Source organism: Chiloscyllium punctatum, chromosome 45 (assembly GCF_047496795.1).
Source record: "Chiloscyllium punctatum isolate Juve2018m chromosome 45, sChiPun1.3, whole genome shotgun sequence".
NCBI lineage: Eukaryota > Metazoa > Chordata > Chondrichthyes > Orectolobiformes > Hemiscylliidae > Chiloscyllium > Chiloscyllium punctatum.
Window position 1 is genome coordinate 36,038,123 of NC_092783.1, and position 20,794 is coordinate 36,058,916.

A 20,794-nucleotide genomic window follows, 5' to 3' on the forward strand; every position below is an offset into this window, starting at 1 on the left:
TGAGGGATGTAAAGTTTTGTCTTGTCTCTCTATCGGATAGTCTGTTGGCATGCTAGACTGTCCTGATTCTGGGTTATTCAACATGAAAGACCTTTAGGCAATCAGGAGCTCCAATCAGAAACAAAATTGCACTATATTTTGGAATCTCTGCATCTTGTTGTCTCCATCTTGCTTAAAATATATAAGTGAGCTTGCCTGTCAGTGCAAAATATATGATCAGTGGATTTGCAGCAAGAGTTGTTGCTAAGCAACTTACTATTGACAGTTACTTTCTTTATGGACATCTGCCAATCTATCTTTAGGTTTGAAGATGTCAATAACCTATTTTTACGTCAGTCCTATCCTTGGCTGTATTCACTCTGTGTGAACTTTAGTGCATCTAAAGCAGAAGGGATTATATGGAGCCTTTAACAAAATGTTCAGTAAGAATGATGCAAAAGCAAGTTGAATGTTAAATATGTACAGCTATAAATATCAATCTAACTGTTAAATTTAATTGCATTTTGGGTATGTTACTTCAGTGATTGTTCACGTTATTGTTGATTAGCATCAGTTAATAAGGAGAAAGTGAGGACTGCAGATACTGGAGATCAGAGCTGAAAATGTGTTGCTGGAAAAGCGCAGCAGGTCAGGCAGCATCCAAGGAGCAGGATGAAGAAGGGCTCATGCCCAAAATGTCGATTCTCCTGCTCCTTGGATGCTGCCTGACCTGCTGCACTTTTCCAGCAACACATTTTCAGATCAGTTAATAAGAGCCAACATACATGTAATGCTATTTAGAAAACTTTTAATACAGTAAGGAGTGAGAAAGGTCAAAGCAGACAATTTGCTTTATGTTTTAATATTACTCTCAAATGATGCAATCATTTTTGAGTGTTACTTATATTACCACATTATTTGTTTTTCAATATAAAATATTGCCAATCTATTGTCAAACACTGTTATATTTACTGTTGAGATTTGAAAGATATATTTGCATTGGAAAAGGTACAATTAATATGAATAAGAATCAAATGAAAAGGGGCCAAACCACAGGGAGAATTTAGAGAAGTTCAACCTGTAGAGTATAGAAAGAAAAAAATGTTTAGAGAAAATTAATCAACATACATAAATATTAAATTGTACACAGAAGATAATGAAGATAAAGGCAGCATAAGCCATGAAAGTTAAGGCTAGAGAAAATAAATAGAAGTGAGATAAACATAAATTTAAAATGGATATCATCAAGAATTCCTTTACTCTTAGAGTGATAAAGAATTATGATTGTCTCCCAGGCTGGGAAGTCATAGAATTTTCATCTGATTTTTCCCAGTACATGAATGTTGTGGTGACTAATGACAAATCAATCTGAGAAATTCGTCAAGATCAGAAAAATGAGATTCTTGATATCACAAACATCCAATTTTTCACTTGATGTTTGATTGGTGTGACAAGTATCTTGCTAGTGAGCAGTCAGCACCCTATTTGCATGTATTCATGTTTCATTAGTACCTAAATTCATCACATTTAAAGGCAATTGTCTGTTTTCCCTTGCAGCAGAGAAAGACTAAATGGCAACAATTCTCAGTGTGAAAATTAGAATGGGTACCTGGAAGCTCCAGCTTGCTGCTTGAGCCTATGGTCTACACCTTATCCAATAGTCCCTAACATTTCAGTATGGTCCGGGGCAGCAACTATCTCCACCCTCCATCCACAGGTATTGGCATCAGACATTCACCATCATCACTAGCACATTTTGGATGACCTTAAAATACAGTTTATCGCTTAAATGCTGTGTTTTAGAGAGCATCAGTACCTTCCATTGCAATGCTGCTGCCAGGCCTCTTGGTACATAGGGACAGGTATTTATCTCATGCATTGGAATATGTGAATCACATGGCTTTTAGTTAGCTGTCCTAGCACTCACTCACTCTGTACCTATTTGAATGCTAGCAGCACTTCTTTCTTGCCTTGCTTTTTTGTGAATTGCCATATCATTCAGAACTTAGAGGCACACTGTATTCTGTTTGCTTTGCCTCTTAGTGCAGACACAAAGTCAGGCAGACTTTGCCAGTCAGTCAAGTGGTTGGACAGTCAGGATCAGTGCCCATTATGCTCCAGAGATTGGGGTACAGCCAGTACCGCAGAGCCAACATAACCAGATAGGAGATTAATACTAAAGCAATCAGGAGATGCACAGAGATCAGGCTGGTGTCTGGTCAGTCCCCAGAAGAATACAAGTAAAATTTGCAAATTATACATTTTGGTCTGATTTGACTTACAAGCTTCAAATTAAAACTCCAGCATGCCCATTTCCAAGCATTACTGTTTGCTGTAACCTGCTTTTCTCATTGCATTATCAGTTTGCGTTGTCCTACCAAGTCAGGCAGAAACTGGGCCATTTTAGGCAAGAACAATGATAAGATGCAATGCTGGGTGTTAGGAAAGAGTAGAAATCCCCTAGATAGGGTTCTAACATGTGATAGTGTAAAAGACGAGAAGACTATACAGCTTGGTTCTTGTGATTGCATTTTCTATGACAGTTGATCAGTCAGGTGATGAGTTAAAGTAGCAAAGCATTTATGAATGTGAGCTTCTATTTCCAGTGAAATGTTACTAGTGTCACCTGCATGCCCTCAGAAGCTGTTTCTCATTTTCCACCCATTACATATACTGTCAAGGGCCATTCATAGCTAGCGGCAATTGACTTGGTGAACAATAATAATAATAACTTTAATAAAGGCACTAGCAGCAGAAGTCCTGGCAGTGGTGAGTTCTGCTGCTGATGATGACTGCAAGATAATGTGAGAACCACAGAAGTTGGTGCATATTTAATGAGGTGTGCAGTGAAGAATTACGTGAGATACCTTGCTAGCACTTAGGAAGACAAACCTGTGGAACTCCACAAAATTGACACTTGGTTGATTTTTGGTAAATTTCAGTTTGCTCAAGATACAATTGGATGGAGGGTCAGGGAACTCAATAATGAGCTAAGAGACCTTTCTTCATATGCCCTTACCTTTCTCTTATTCTTATAACCATACTATTTCAAATTCAGGGACTCATGCTTTGAATAACTGCCTTGGATGTTTTGTTGTTTGTAAATGTGAAGACATGAGAAGTTCCTTCTTGAGTCCCATTTTGACATTAATTTGCTATTGCATTGCACCATTCGAAAACTTTCAATCATAGATGTGGATTTTGCTAAGTCTCAGTTGTTGCATTCACTTTTTAGTGGGTTTACACCAGGGCATGTTTTGTAATATAAGATGCATAAAGTGTAACTAATGAAGGCTAGAAATTATACCATATTGATATTCTAAATACTTGGGACAACTGTGGCTGAAAAGGTCTCTGCTTATTTTAATGCAGTCATTCTAGACTATAAATATAGGAGCATAATTAGGCCATTCAGCCCATCGGGTTTGCCCCACCATGTGATCCCTATTCTTCTGCCATCTCCCCATAATCCTTGGTCCCCATAATCAGTTCTACTGATTAATCAATCTGACTGAAGAAATTTTTTGTCATCTCAGTTCTATAGGGTCATCCCTTGCTCTGGGACTGCACCTTCGGTCCTACTCTCTTCTACTGGTGGAAACATCTTCTCCATATCTACTCTATCTAGCTGTCTCAGTATTCTGTAAGTTTCAATTAGATCTCCCCATGTTCTTCTAAATGCCATTGAGGACAGATCCAGAGTCCTCAACTTCTCTTCATATGACAAGTCTTCATCCCCAGGATCATTCTTGTAAACTTCCTCTGGACACCCTTCAATGCCAGCACATCCTTCCTTAGATATGGGGCCCAAAATTGCTCGCAATATTCCAAATGCGGTCTCACCATAACCTTATATAACCTCGGCAGCACATTCTCACCTCTTCTATTCTAGCCGTCTTGAAATGAAGCTTAAAAATGTGTTGCTGGAAAAGCGCAGCAGGTCAGGCAGCATCAAAGGAACAGCAGAATCGAAGTTTCAGGCATAAGCCCTTCTTCAGGAATGAGGAGGGTGTGCCAAGGGCTTATGCCCGAAACATCGATTCTCCTGTTTCTTTGATGCTGCCTGACCTGCTGCGCTTTTCCAGCAACACATTTTTAAGCTCTGATCTCCAGCATCTGCAGTCCTCACTTTCTCCTCTTGAAATGAATGCTAACATTGCATTTGCTTTCCTAATCGTCATTGAACCTGCAAATTAGCCTGAAGAGAATCTTGAAGTAGGAGTCCTAAGTCCCTTTTTACCTGAGTTTTCTGAAGCCTTTCCCCATTTAGAAAATAATCTAAGCCTTTATTCTTCCTACCAAAGTGCATGATCACATTTTGTCCCACATTATATTCTATCTGCCAGTTCTTTGCCCACTCTCCTAATTTGTCCAGGTTCTTCTGCAACCTTTTCATTTCCTCCACACTAGCTGTTCCTCCAACTATCTTTGTTTCATCTGCAAACTTAACAACAATTCCTTCAGTTCCTTTGTCCAGATCACTAATGTATAGTGATTAATGACTAATTTACCTTCTGAATTACTTACTGCACTTCCATGTTAACTTTGTGTGTTTCAGGAACAAGTACACCCAGATCCCTTTGTGCTGCACATTTTTGGAGTCCCACTCTACTTAAATAATAGTTTACTTGTTGATTCTTCTGACCAAATGCATGGTCTCACACTTTCCTACATTAAACTTTACCTGCCAGATTTTGTCCATTTCCAGCAATCAGCCTTGCATACTAATCAGTTATCAACAAGGATATAGATGATTTATTTTTTCATCTGTCAGAGGGAATCCCCTTACTACATTCATCGGCCATCTGTGAGTACAAATGTTAATTTATTACTTTCTTGTATAGTTCAGAGTTTGGCTACAATACGGCATTTTATCTAATGCCAAAAAGCTTATTTTATTTCCTATATCTCCAATCAGATTCCTTATATCCTCATCACAACATACCCTTCCACCTATTTTTGCATCATCATAAAATCTGGGTATAATATACTCTTTTTAACTGTTTAAAGGAAGGGGCAGAACTTGAACTCATTAATATAGGTAGTTAAAAATTGAGACTGTAGGATAGATCCTTATGGTACTCCACTAATTATATCTTTTCATCCTGAAAAAGATCCATTCATCCTGACTATCTGTCTTCTGTTTGTTAACTAATCCTCAATCCAGGGTGACACATTTTCCCACAACCTTGAGCTCCTATCTTGTGAAATACACATCATGTGACACCTTATTTTATCCCTTCTGAAAATCCAAATGCACGACATCTACTGACTCGTCTTTATCAATTTTGCTTTTTGTATCCTCAATGAACTCAAGAAAATTTGTCAAACCTGATTTTCCATTCACAAAACCATGTTGACCATGTTGACTTTGATTGTGTCTAGCATTATTAAATGTCCTTCTATTTCTTTCTTAATTGGACATTTATAAAAGGCTAAAAGGGTTAGGTGATGGGAGTATGTTTCCCTGGTTTAAAGGCCAGAGCCAAGCTTTATAGTCTCAGGATATGGGGTACACCATTTATGAATGAGGTGAGAAAATAATTTTTCATTCAGAGGGTGGCCAGTCTGTGGAATTTACTACCAGAGAAGGCTGCAGAGACTAGGTCACTGAGTGTGTTTGGATTAATTTTTAGATATTAAATGCATTAAGGTGTAAGAAGAGAAAGTAGGAATATGACATTGAGGTAAAGGACCAGCTATGATTATATTAAATGGCAAAGCAGGCTGAAAGGGCCAAATGCCTACTCTAGCTCCTAGTTATATGATTATTTATTAATGCCGCAATACAGAAGTGCATTACTTAAATTACATAAAGTTTATTAAGTAGGGCCCCATTAGTGAGGCTATTTCCACAAGGGAGAGTAATACTGGAGACTGTATGGGAGTGTAATATGATAATGGAGGAATCTGTTTGAGAGGTCAGAGGTCTCAACAGTTGGCTGCCAAGCCAATGTAAGATCAGCACAATCTCTTCCAGAGAAGACACACTACACCACTAATCAATCAGGCTGTGGCAAGACCGCTGGTAAGCCTACCCCTGGAACCTTATCCCAAGTGAAGAACTGCATAATAATTCAGAAACAGAAACTCATTATTGATTGTGAAACAGTGATCTGATGGCCTACTTGATAGTGTGATAACATGAAATGTGAAATCGTTCATAAACATAATTGCTTGCTTTTTTTCCTACCAAGTAGGTTAAAACACACATATAATTGTCAAGGAGAGTATAGAGGTGTTTTTTCATCTGTCAGATGGTCTCCCCATGTCACATTCATCTCACATCTTTCAGTATCAATGCTAATTTATCAATGTTACTTTCATGGATTGTTAAGAGATTGCATCCAAAAGTATTTTACCTACTGCTACAAAGATTATGTTATTTCCTGTAACATAAGAAACTGGTCACGGATATCACAATATTAAAGAATCCAACAGAAATTTATTGCAGTTAACAATAGACAAATATTACATCCTTAGGTATTTATATGACAAGAGTAGTATTAAGTTATTCGTTTATGACAGAGGAGACTGGAATGGGTAAAGAAAGGAATTGGGAATGGATGGATCAATCTTCTGTTGAAAACAAACTCAAAGCTTTCTGTACAATAGTGAAGATATTGAATTTAAGATATTAAAGACTAGCGATCTGTCCCATGGAAAACTAACCACATCCTTGTCTACCTCTTACGCCACTGGACTTGAGCAGTGAAAAGAGGAAGAAAAAGAGAGATTCATTGGATACAGTGTAATCATTCAAGTCTGTAATATATCTAACCAAGTCATTTCTACTTTTAGAAATTTCATCATTTTAGGACGATGTTAGAATGTGAAAGCAAATGGATGTGAAGTGGCAAAAAACCATAGGTATAAACATTATATTTGAAATATAAAACAGTGATCAAACACTAAAAAACAATTATAATTATTTTAACAAAGGAATGTATAAAAATGATGACAGTGGTCTTGAGGAAACAGCTAATGTAAGTCGGGCTGCTTTATACCGGTGGTATTGTCAAGTAGTTTACAAGTTAATTTGGATGTCAAGATCTGGGTGTCAAATTTGGTACACTGAAGATGAGCTGAGTTGCATTCTGCAATGTTTATAACTGATGAATATGCAAGCCTAGTTGCTGAACAGTTTGCAGAGTTTGGCTTTACACTGCAGCGTTTTGAATAGTTGATTTGCCTTGGTGTGGAATTATCTAAATAATTTATTGTTGTATCACCGATGACAGCAGTTATCCAATAAGCTACCGAACCTATGGGAGTAGTTTTGCATATGATTAGCCTGGAAGATATTAGTGCCTTCTATTTCAGAGCCAACTCTCTCTCAGTATTGTCTGAGCTGGAATGCTCAATTCATGGTAATCCCTAACATCCCATTGCAGCACCTCCAGTTAAAAGTGAGAGACCTATGAAGTAGATTCCTGGGGTTCCTCTCCATTCTTCTGGTTGCTGCAAACTCAAACATCCATATGCAAGTGAGTACTTGCAAGCCATGCTTGAATTTCTTTAATTAGAAATATTTCCTTTGACAGATCCATCATGCCACATTGCCTGAGGCACCAATGTCATGGCTCAGTTAAAAAGCTTTGCCAAGCTTGCTCATTCAACGTTCAGATTCCCCACCTTTACATGGTCTTGTCAATTGGCCAAGTATTTCGTTGAGAAATTTCAAGAAAAGATGAAAGCAAAAGAGGCAAGCTGACATTTGAATGAGCACTAAATAAAATCAGCCATCCTCACTTTTGCCTTACTAATTAAAATCAGGCTGACTAAAATCAGGGAAATTTCAGTCAATCATGATTTTAACCTGATAAATATGCAAGCTCACCTTTTTCATAACCTACTTCTGGGCTAGTCTCACCAAGTTTTATTTTTATCTTCCTATTTAGTACAGAGCTGCAATTAAGTTACTTAACCCCCAGTTAGAAAGTAAACAAGAGCCATTTCCAAGTGATATAATAATAAAATGCACTACAACCACACACACAAAATAAAGGAAGTGAGCTTAAATAGAATGTGGGGACTAAGGGGTACTTAGTGCAATAGGATGATAACAGGTTAGTTTTTTACCACCTTCGAGTGGTGACAGTGAAACATGGATCCCAACTGTTTTCCTGTTTTCTTGAGAGTGATGAAGCTTGCAGATACCTTTGATTTCCAGTCAACAGTTTTCCCAAGTTTATTCATCACCAGTGTTTTGTTGAAATTCGGGGAAACAAAAGAAGAGAGTAGCTTGCCATACCCTTTGCTGTAATCAGTTAATGTTGCTTTTCCCCCCTTGTTGCTCAAAGTAGAATACTGAAATATGTTTTTTTTTTGTATATTTCAAGTCTAGCTCCATTGTCTTTCTAAACTGAACACTCCATAAGTAAACTTCCACCCCCAATATGTGAAGTTATTTTGCAGGTGTGATCAAAAGAAGGTATGTAGATTTTGTGACCACTGAATTAAAGTGGTTGTTGATTGAAATGGTAATTCTGAGGCAGCCAATTTTGTATATTCTATATGGGTTGCCTGGTCATATCAGGTGAACACAGCAGCCATTTTAGGTCAGCAACTTGTCCATGAAAGTCACAGGTATAAATGTCAAATGATGAAAATTAAATATTAATAGCCTATTTGATCATAATTACGATAACAAAATGGTTCTAAATTTTATGAATTACTTGTCTTGTATTTTTAAATTGTATAATGCTTTAGAAAACAGTAGAAATTTAATAGCAGTATTCATTAATTCAATAATCTTTCATATATCCATTTCCTTTCTTTTAGGATGGGCAAACCCCAGATGAATTATGTAATCAATCCACATCACATGAAATGGAAAATAAAGCAGTTAAAGAGATAGACAATGAAAATACAAAAAAAAGTGAGGAAACTACCAAATCAAAAGGAAGGCATGAAAGAAATGAAAAGGCTGAGGATAGTGCTAAGATAAAAGACATCAAGGGTAAAGAAAAAGAAGAAAGGCTGAAGAGCAAAGAGATAAAGGGGAAAAACAAAGAGGAGAAAGAGAAGAGCAGCGAGTTGCAAGCAAGAGGAAAAGAAGAAAAACTGACTAAATCCAAAGAAGAAACATCAAAGGAAATCATCAAAGAGGAAAGATACTCTAAGACAAGGAGTGACTCAAAAGACTTTAAGAACGATGAAAACTGCTCCAGCCCTTCTGCGACAAACTCTAGTAAGTGCTGTTCAACACAATGTAAAGATTCATCCAGTGCACAAAACGTTGAGGAGAAAAAACAGCCAAAAGCTTCAGAAACACAAACAATCCCGACCATTTATGATGAGTCAATAGAAAAAGTAAGGAACAATGATCCAAACATAATTGAAGTGAATTTAAATAATGCAGAGAGAATAAACAATGACATTTTAATACGTTTTGCTGATGCATTGCAAGAAAACACTATTGTGAAAACCTTTAGCTTTGCCAATACTCATGCGGATGACCATGTTGCTTTTGCTGTTGCTGGTGTGTTAAGGACAAACAAAAGCATAACAAACCTCAACCTGGAATCCAACTACATTTCTGGCAAAGGTGTCATTGCTATCATGAGAGCTTTGCAGCAGAATAATGTACTGACAGAGTTCAGATTCCACAATCAGCGTCACATATTTGGAGGGCAAGTCGAGATGGATATTGCCAAACTTTTAAAAGAAAATACCACCCTTCTTAAGCTGGGCTACCATTTTGAGTTGGCAGGGCCACGTATGACTGTGACAAACTTATTAAGTAGGAACATGGATAAACAAAGGCAAAAACGTTTACAGGAGCAAAGACAGGGGCAAGCAGGGGACAAAAAACAAGCACTTGAAGTCCCAAAGACACCTGGCATGCAAAAATCACCTAAACCTTCTCCACAATCTTCCCCCAGAAGTTCACCTTGGTCATCCCCTAAACCAACCCCAAAGAAGGCTGCTAGACATGCATCACCTGCTCCTCCTCCTCCTCCTCCTCCTCCTCCCCCAGTCCTGCCAGAAAAAGCCAACTCTGTGACTCAGAACCACAAATTACAAAGCAAGAGGACTGGAGAGGAACATGAAGAGACTAAGAAGCTAAGAAATTCCTTGACGCCTGTATCTGAAAGAAAGTTGGAAGACAGGCCACCAGCTCAAGAACAGAATTCAAGAGATCAGCTTCTGGCTGCCATTCGAGGGAGCAATAAGAAAAACTTAAGGAAGGTACATGATTAATTTTTCTATATTTTCTATTGGGAGATCTTGCATTGGCATTTCTTGAAAGCAGTGTGAAATGATAAATACATTCTCTGGAGAATGCATACAAATATGGAAGCTGAAAGGTCAATTTTTCATCCTTCAAAGTGCAATAAGTTGAAATTATATGAATTAAGAGGTAAATGCAATGTTTTACCCTATAAAACAGCTTTTCAGAAAGCAAATGTAATGTGAAATGTTATTTTGTAGAAGTGAAGTATTTGTAAACCAAGTTGAAGAACAAGACTGCAGTACAAATTTAAAGCCAAATTTTGGTGGAGCTCATAAAGTCTCTAAAAATTAATTCAAGACATTTATATCATGCATGATTTTGTGAAGAAAACAATAATGGCATACTTATAACACTCCATAATACAAAACATTGGACCCTCAGGCACTGAGTATATAAATAAGGGGACTAGAAAGAGAAGGGTTCGTGAGGAAGATGGTTTTAAACCAGACAAGGATGTTTCAACAAAGAGGAACTGGATAGTGAATTGCAGAGAGTAAGAGTATAATAGTTGAATGAGCATCCATTATATGTGCAATAAGTGGAAATGAGGCAAAGTAAAGTTAGGAAATGGAATATTCTTGTAAAGACATAAAAAAAATATAGTTTGCAACAAAGCCTTGAAAAGGTTTGTAAAGGAAAGTGAAGGTTTTAAAGTTGGCAAATTGGGGTGGACAGAGGGCGAGTGGAGTTTGGAGTCTGGGTCTTTATGGAGTTATGGTCTGCAGCATTAAGGTTAGTGAATGATGGTTACAAGGGAAGAGAGCTGGAAAGACACAGAAGAACTCAAACATTAGAGTGATGAAAACAATGATTAGACATAGTTTTGGTGGGAAAAACGAACAGCTGGGGGGAGAAACAGACAACAAAAATTGGGAAAAAAGTGGTTTTCTGTAGAATTAGTTATACAGCACAGCACAGAAACAGCACTGTTAATGCACTAATGAATTACTTACGTAAAGGCTTTGTTAAATGATCGGATATGGAACAGGTAGTTGAACTTGAGATGAAATAGGATGTTAATCATTTACATTAAATGACAGTTTTGAATAGCAGCAAGAAAAGCTGGTTGAATTAAGGACAGAGACTTGGCGATGTTGACAGGAGCAAAATAGGATAGTCTAGTTTAACTGTCATTTTGATGGAAATCAGTATGAGTCATCCAAACCTTGATAGCAGGTAAGAAATTAGGAGCAAGAACCTACATTCACACGGTTCTGATTAACAAAGAAGTGAATCTATTGATGATTGTTTGGTATCTATATAAGAGTATTACAAAAACATAGTTATTTTTTAAGTTTCTACATATAAATAACCTTTCATGTTGGCTTATGATTTGATCTGAGTTTCTTTGAATATTTCTTCAAGATTAACAATTTCCAACACATTTTGTTCTTTTTTAAGCAAAAAACGTCACATTTGTCATTAACTATACAGGCAATGACTATCAGTAAATTTAAAAGTGTTTTAAAAGAGATTTTACTACAAATGATAATGAACCCAATCATAAATAAAGAATCATTAGAGTACTTCAAAGTTTTGCAATAATAGCTTTGTCAATTATTTTATAAAATAAAAATAATAAAAAACTTCCTGTTATGTAGCTTTAATGTCGGAAGTCTTCTGATGATACTTCACAAAAGTGTAATCATAAAACAATGGCCACAAGTCAATGAATAAGATATTAAGGGGGATGATCAAAAGTTTGGATTAAAATATAGTTTAAGGTCGCTGCTAAAGAATCAGAGGGAGATGAGGAGATAGAAAGATTTGTAGACAAGCTGCTGAGGAGGGGACCAGATGATTGAAGGCATGGTCTCTAATGGTGGGAATGAAAGGTCTGGGAATCACAAGGCATGAGAATCAGAGAAATACAGAGTTAACCTAAAAAAAGTACAATGGGAGGTGTTGGAGGAATGGTAAGCCAATGCAGCTTAGTCAGATAAGCATTACATTAGTTAAATCAGAGTTGGCAAAAAGATGGAACAGAATTACAGCAAAAGAAATGTAGAAGCAGAGGTAAAAGAGAGTAATGATATGGAGGAATAAGTAGATTATCTTTGTGATGGATCCGAAGTTCATCTCAGACTCAAATAGAATGCTGAGAATGTGAGGAATCTGGCTCAACCTAAGATAGTGATAAAGAATGGAATTTGGGACTGGGGCTAAAATTGATAGCTTTGACTTTCTCAAAGATTAACTAGAGATTTTTTTAAGATTTGAAGTTGGATAAACAGTTTTACAACTGAAAGGGTATAAGTCTGAAGTCAGAAATGGTGGAGAAGTTGAGCTGGGTATTAACAGTGTACACAATACAACTGATCACTTGTCTTTAAATAACATTGCTTAAACAGAGTTAAAAATCACACAACAACAGGTTTATTTGGAAATACAAGCTTTTGGAGTGCTGCTCCTTCATCAAGTAGCGAGCTACTGAAAGCATGTACTTCCAAATAAACATGTTGGACTATGACTAGTTTTGGCGAACGTGAGGACTCTGGAGATCAGAGTCAAGATTAGAGTGGTGCTGGAAAACCACAGCAGATCAGACAGCATCTGATGAGCAGGAAATCGATGTTCCAGGCAGAAACCCTACATCTGGAATGAGCACATTCCTGACGATGGGCTCCTGCCCAAAATGTCGATTTTCCTGCTCCTCAGATGCTGACCTGCTATGCTTTTCCAGCACTATTCTAATCTATAACTGGTTTTGTGTGATTTTCAACTTTGTCCATCCCAGTCCAACAATGGTAATTCCCCATTGTTGCTAAACAGCAGGATGCAAATAACAAAGAAGCAGGCAACAAGGAAAGTTAGGTCTATGGAACAACTGAGCTGACACCATGAGTGCAGGAGGAGCAACCAGATGCTCAGGCAAATATTGCTTAGTAAGCAGGGAACCAAGTAAGAGCAGTACTATTGAACTTAGCAACAGAAAAGAGTTATTATTTTAGTTATAAACCAACCATTTACTTGAAGAGTTGAGTAATTTTGAGTTCAAATTTCAAAATTTTACTTCTAAAAATGTTAAGGAATGTTCAGGTCATTCCAATAAATGTCAGATCACAAAGAGTGAAATTGGAAAATATACTACTTCATGATAAGAGTTATGATATACATGCAAGAAATTGTTGAAATATAAATAGAATTCATGTGTCTTGGTATCCTTTTCCTATTGAGTGAAAGAAATTGACTAAAGGAAACTGCTTTCTGAAAGATGGCTTTTGTGCTTCAGGCCAGAAAATATATTCATTTCGGGGAAGTGCTCTAAACTGGGCCATTATGAGCTCCAATTTTAACTGCAGAGAAGAGTTTGTCTGTAAATTCACAACAGCTTATAAATCAATATAGAGACTAATTGTTGTTGTTGCATGTTCGATTGCTCAGTTGTGATTTGCTGTTGTATGATTTTGGTGGTGCAGTGGTTTAGTGGGGTCCCAGGTTTGATTCCCACCTTGGGTAACTGCCTGTGTGGAGCTTGCACACTCTCCCCGTGTCTGCATGGGTTCCCTCTGGATACTCTGGTTTCCTCCTACAATCCAAAAATGTGCAGGTTAGGTGAATTGGCTATGCTAAATTGCCTATAGTGTTCAGGGATGTGTAGGTTAGGTGCATTTGTCAGGGGTAAGTGTAAGGGAATAGGTCTGGGTGGGTTACTCTTCAGAAGGTTGGTGTGGACTTGTTCCGCCAAAATGGCCTGTTTCCACACTGTAGAGATTCAATGATTATCATGTTTTATACAATCAGGTCCAATATTGAACATTTTAATATCATTCTTTCCTGTTTAATGGATACAGTAGAATTCCTTGGCTTGAAAAGTTGAACTGAAAATGTGAGGTGGTTATGAAGACTAGGATTTGAATCCTGATTTCATTCTCCTGGGTCCTTACCCCTTTCTACTCAAAGTTTCCTGCATTTGGAAAAGATGCTTCTTTGACCTAATGTTGCATAGGAACTGAATGTTTGATTGATTATCATAGGAAAATAGCAACTCAAAACTTCATGTCCTGTTTCTCAGAAAACCTTTTAGCTAGAACAGCTTGGGTCTGCCCCAACTCTGCCATTCTGATATTCCTGATATATCATGTATTATGTGAAGACACCAGAAGAACAGTAAATTGTGTGGACACCCTTAGCTAGAAGTCACACCTCGTTATATAGATCAAGGTTCAGATTGCAATATTCTAGCATCGAGAAATGCTTACTTACAATAGAAAGCTCAGGATGTATTTTTCTACAGGAAGAAGTTTGGGGACAGCCTAATCTTATGCATTTGTAATTTCAGTTGTCCTTGTGGTTGTAAAATATGTTGCATTACTATTGATTGGCAACTGTCACATGGCTATTTTTCCACACAAAGGATTTGGGAATGAACTGTATCAACAGAAGCAGGATGAACAAATGACCAGAGATCATTTTGCAAGATGACTTTATTATAAATGCTAAGTTGAACTCAAATACTCACAAATGGACACATTTGTTTACATAATTTGAAAGTTGTTTTAATTCTTTATTCATATGACATGGGCATTGCTGGTTTGGCCAGCATTTATTGCCTATCCCTCGTTGCCCTTGAGAAGGTTGTCTTCTTGAAGTGCTGCAGTCCATTTAGTATAAGTAAACCCACAATACTGTAGGGGAGAGTTCCAGCATATTGACCAGCAATACTGAAGGATATGTTTCCAAGTCTGAATGATGAATCGTTTAGATGGGAACTTATAGGTGGTGTTCCCATGTACCTTCTGACCCTATCCTTCCAGATGGTTTTGGAAGGTGCTCTCTAAGTACCTTTGGTTAATTCCTGCAGTGCATCTAATAGATGCTACGCATTGTTGATTCTGAGAGTGGGTGATGGACAACGTTTCCTCGGATTTCTAGCAACTTCATTTTGGTTAGGGTTTTTTGATGCCACAATAAGTCAAATGTGACCTTGATGTCAATGGGCAACAGTCCCTCTAATTTCTTTTCCTTGCAGCAGAGACCTCTAAGGTCAGTGGGTGGCAATGGTTTCTGAAAGTTAGTGTTAATATGTCATCATGCTGACTAATAGGTTTTGGACATCCCAGCACCTGCACATTTTAGAGGGAATACTAGTCAGAGACCAGTAATTAGCTGGGTTGGATTTGTACCTCTTTTTTTGTGTACAAGACACATCTGGGCAATTTGCAGACTATTAGATAGATGCCAGTGTTGTAGCTGTACTAGAACAGCTTAGCTAGGCACTTGACGTGTTTTGAAGCTTAAGTCTTCGGAACTGTTGTTTGAAAGTTGGCTGGGCCCATAGCCTTTTGAATATCCAGTGTATCCACATAGAATGAATCAACTAACTGAAGACTGACATCTGTGATGCCAAATTTCTGGAGGACAGCAAGATGGATCATTCACTTAGTCTTTCTGATTGAAGGTTTTTTTCAAAATGGACATGTGAGCATCTGGGCATCAACGCAGGGGCAGCTTTTGCTTCTGGTTATCTGAACATGGAACCATGGCGCTTCCTAATGTGATGGCGTCCACCAATGGAAAGTTCTCGGACCTCGTTGCCAAAATTAAAATTGCCACATAACTGACCTGCCATGATCTCATTGAATGATGGAACAGGCTCGAGGGGCTGAAGGCCTTACTTCTGCATCTATTTGGTATGTCCCTGAAATTGCTGTTGCCAGTTAAACAGCCCAGGGGCAGGACTCCACTGGAGAACTCTTCCAACATAGATCCCAAGGATCCCATCCACCCCCATCTCCTGGGAAATCTACCATTATTTTTAGCTTTCTAATCAGGCAGTGGAAATATACATCAGCCCAATTTCTACTACTGTCCATTGCCTTATCCTGACCGATAAATATTTCATGTTTTTTTCAAAACAAATTATTTGATTACCTATAATGTTCATATCGATTTGTTACAATTGTTTGAAATACTTTTCTAATAAATTCTTTTTTACTGGTTTTAGGTTGAAGTTCCAAAGTTGCTACAGTAAGAAGATGTGCCATTATGTGCTGTTGGAGATGCTCCATTAATCCTTTATATATGTCAAATTCACCATTTAGCTAAAGCTTCATTGATACAATGTTCTCATTCTGATCATTTGAAGGACTTATTGTTACAGCCTTGTTTGAGGCCATGTGAAAAGATGAAAACATTTTGAAGAACTTCCTCAAATTGTATTGCTTGGTCTTACTATTTTTCCACTGTGGCCTTTACACTTTTAATAAATCTTGTAACTTTCCTATAGTTCGGTTTTCTGCTACAACAGCTTTCCATTGGTTGTAATTTCCTGATGTTCCCACCTCAATTCTTTACCTCAATTTTCTCATTACTTTAATTGACATATTTGTGAAACGTATATCTTACCTGAACATTGCATTTTTGATACACATTCTCTTCTTTGCTAAAGTAACAATCATATGATCTTTTTAACCTTGCTCCTTTCATGAAACAATGACACCGCCAGACCGATATGCCACTTAGTCATCTCTCCTAATTTTTACATGTATTTACTAACCTTCCTTCCCCTCTGGGACAGTAGCTTGGCTGATGCCTTGTAATTCTAGATACACAGTGTAATCCTCAAGCTGACCTTCCATGATCAGAGGTAAGGACATATAATGATGGTTAAAAAGCTTTAACAGTCTTCTTAGAAATAGGTATTACAACTTAAAATTCTTATTACCTGTTTCCCTTAAATCTTATCTAGTTCTATTTGCAATGACTATTTTCAGTGGAAAAAAAGAGCAATGTCTTAACCCTAAAGGAATTGTAAATATTTGGCTGGTTTAGTTTTCTTATGTAATATTTTAATATGTAATATGAGAACATTTGTAAATGTATGCTTTCTGCACACAAGAGATACACAAGCAGGAATAATGTAACTTCCATTCTATGCCTGATGTACCATTTATAGAAATAATACAGAATACAATAAACAACACAATAAAAAAGCTTCTGATTCTTCTGATTAAAAGCATTTTTTTCCTTGTATGTCAAGTACATTTGGTTTGCTGTCTCTTGTCTGTTAGTAAAAGCTATATCTGTGCTCATGTGGAACATGTAATATTCTTTTATCTTTTGATTATTTTTGTAAATATAAAACCATATTTCATTTCATTTGTAAAATGCATATCAATATAGGAAACAAATACGTTAATTCAAAAAATGAGCTTAACTCAATTGCAGAATTGTCTTGACATGAACATTTCCTTGTGACACACAGTAAAAATGTATAAACAATCATAGTGATAGGAAAGCAAGTTTTCAGGTAATAATTATGTTTCTTGTTGTGAATGATGCCAAATTTAAATAAAAATCATTTATGAGAAAACAAGCATAATCTGTGGTTAGTAAATTCTGCATTTTACAAAATACACACAGAATAACTATTATTTACATATCAGGTCTGTCATTTGTAATATTACACATATTAACATTACAGAATGCAAACTACATAGAATTAAAGATATGCTAAGTAATTGCTTTAAACATTTTCAACAATAACATATTCTTGTCATAGCAGACATGCAAGTTCTCTATCAGATTCCAGTATTCCATGAAGTTGTTGTTTATATGCATGTGCAGAGATTTTCAATGTTTTAAACAGAAATCTCCATTTCTTGATATACAATAACAATTTGCATGCTATTGCTTACATTTTAAATTATTTTGTTAGAAAACGTCTCAACTGTTTTCTATCAGTAAAGCTCCATCATTAACTGCCTTGTTGTAAACAGGCAGCATAGAGTGTAGATTTAGAAGCAGTAAATCTATTTGACTATGGGATTTACAGAACATGCAAAGAGAGGTGCTCAATGCAGTGAATATTCATCTCTACTATCACATTTTGCCTATTCATCCATGGAACAGTTAGGTTGTGAAGTCCTTTGGAATGGTCTGAGGATAAGTAGAGCTCTATATAAAAACCAATTTTTATCCAATTTCCTGTACAACAGCAGTCATTGCGCTTCAAAAATAATCAGTTAGCTGTGAGCCACTTGGGAGGTCCTGAGAGCACTTGAATTATTTTTGCAAAGATGAAGTGCGATCTGACAGTGATTTACTGCTGTATTTCATCAGGTTGTTGCAGGCAGGCCCAACGTCTTTTAGCAATGACATTCAATAGGCCAGAAAGCCTATTTCAATAAACTGCGTATGGTGATCCATACTTCTCAATTTACTTTGCTCACTGAAAATGTTTTAGCCTTGTATCATTGCAATCCTTCTCCCCAGAGAGCAGAAAAATATTTACCTTCCCTAAAAGGGATATGACTCAGTGGTGAGTAGATTTGATAGTTCACAGTTCCCAGTGGCACACAATACAGAGTACTCCATTGCAAAGCACTTTCATGTAATCTTTTGGATAAGGTTATTTTTTATATAGCTATTCCTGGTAACATGTCTCACCTAGGATCTTATTTTTCTAGAAGCTTGAACAGCTTTTTCTTCATCTCTTGAAATACAATCATAGAGACAATATTATCCAAAAACATGTCTCTATGTTACCAAAGCCCCAGAATACAGGAACAGAAAATAAGACTGGTACGTATAGAATTAGTTAATGGGCTAATATGATAGTCAAATTGTTTGAGTGATACAGTCTGTACAGCACAACAAACCCACAACAGAAACAAAATCCTGTTTTGTGTTGCTGATTAAACATGATGAAATTATGGTAGTTTTCAACGGATTGCATTTTTGCTTTAATACTACCTCATCGTTCAGTTCTAACAGTGAAAGCGTCCCTTTTTGAATTCAACATCCAAATCAACAAGATTCTGCAACTTACCACTTACTTTGCTTTAAAAATTCTAAGGAAAAAGAAATTCTAGGATCCTAGCTTCTCTGACTGGACATTGGTAATAGACATAGAAATAGTACTGATCCTAATCATTGGTTAGGCTGTGCTTAGAATATTATTTCCAATAATGGAAACCTTCACTTAAAATAATGTCACAACTCCACCCCCCTCCATTTCCTTGTTGGAGAAAGTGCTGATGATAGTACCATGTAGCAATGAGGATTTTAAATATATTATGTCCTCATTTCATCAGGCCAGAGATGATTTAGCAAATTTGATACATGTGCGAAATAACAAACAATTTTTATAAGATAATTATCAAGAAATTATTTCCAATGATTAGTTAATTGGTATCTAAAAGGCACACATTAAGTATTATGAACAATTACTTATTTGCCTAGGGTCAATTTTGACTCTCCCATGTCCAATCAGCTCCACATTTCAATACAGGCTTAGTCCAAGCAAAGCAATGTTTGGTGAGATTGACTGCCCTTGACTTCAAGACAGCATTTAACTGAACACCAAAGGACACTAGTAAAACTCAAGTCAGTAGGAATAAGAGGGAAAACTCTTCACCAACTAGAATCATATCTGTACAATGGAAGGTGGCTAATCAGCTCAGCCCAAGGGTATTGCTGCAGGTATTCTTCTTGACAGACTTAGGTCCAACTATCATTAGCTGAATCATCAACATATCTCCTTTGTCATAAGATCAAGGATGGATTGTTAACTGATGATTCCACAAAAACAGCTGTATCCACAATTTCTCAGATAAACAAGCAATCTGTATTGAGGACAACATTCAGAAAAATTCTTGCCTCACATGTGTCAGTTAACTGTAATCTCCAGTGAAGGACAGAACAACAATATGATGATAGCATTGAATGGTATAGGATGATCAAGACACCACCATCAAAGTTAGTGTGACGAATATTGACCAGAAACTAAATTGAGCCAGTCACATAAATGTTGTGACTACACCAGGTCAGTAGACAGCTACCCTGCAGAGAAAGGATCATCTCCTGACTCCTTAAAGTCTCTCCACCACATAGAAAGTATATCAGTGTTATGCAATACACTATCCTTGCTTATACAGAGCTCTAATCAAAAAACTATAATACCATCTAAGATAAAACAGTTCAGTTTTTTGGCACCCATTCAAAAGTTTCAATCTCACAACTGTTATCACATGCCATCTTAGCTTCTCCAAACTATCTTAGCTTCGGTATACATCAATGTACTTTCATTGTTGCTGGATCAGATTCCTGGACACTCCTAGCTAACAACATGATGAGAAGAACTTCATCACATAAGCTACAGCATTTCAAGAAGCTGAACAATGACAACTCTCTAAAAGGCAATTAGGGTTTGGGATGTAAAAAAGAATCAGCCTTGCTAATGGTGTCTATATACTGAGAGGAAATGAAAATAAATAAAAATTGAGGGGAGAGGTTTTTTTAAAGAGCTCTGGGGAATCAAAAAAAAGCTTTTAAAGGGGGAATTGATAAGAAATTGAAAAATAACATTTAAGAGTCCAAGGAAGAACAAGGGAACATGATTCAAGTGGCTCTTTCCAAAAACCACAGATGTGAAGTATTGAGGCATCATTGTGCTGAATTTTCTTTGATTCGAGAAAGTAAAAGCTACTAGTACAAAAACTGTTTGCGAATTGCTAATATAATGATTATATCGCCATATTCTTGTTTGTTTGTTGATAGTAAACTCCCTGAAGCAATCAATGATATTGATATATGTGAGATAATGCTTTTCTGACCACAGGAATTGAAAAC

At 36.9% G+C, this 20,794-nt stretch overlaps 1 protein-coding gene across 2 annotated transcripts in view; it reads left to right on the top strand.

The window, feature by feature from the left end:
* Nucleotides 1-17,498, top strand: part of LOC140467286 (leiomodin-1-like) — a 36,702-nt gene extending 19,204 nt beyond the window's left edge. Inside the window, exons 1-3 of one of the 2 annotated variants that reach the window (XM_072563545.1) lie at nt 8,331-8,413; nt 8,764-10,173; nt 16,167-17,498. In XM_072563545.1, the coding sequence (XP_072419646.1) occupies nt 8,812-10,173; nt 16,167-16,193 (1,389 nt within the window). In that variant the 5' untranslated portion in view covers nt 8,331-8,413; nt 8,764-8,811 and the 3' untranslated portion in view covers nt 16,194-17,498. Of the gene's footprint in view, nt 1-8,330; nt 8,414-8,763; nt 10,174-16,166 lie in introns of those variants that run through there. The other variant, XM_072563544.1, reaches the window with a different exon arrangement.
* Nucleotides 17,499-20,794: the final 3,296 nt, after the last annotated feature.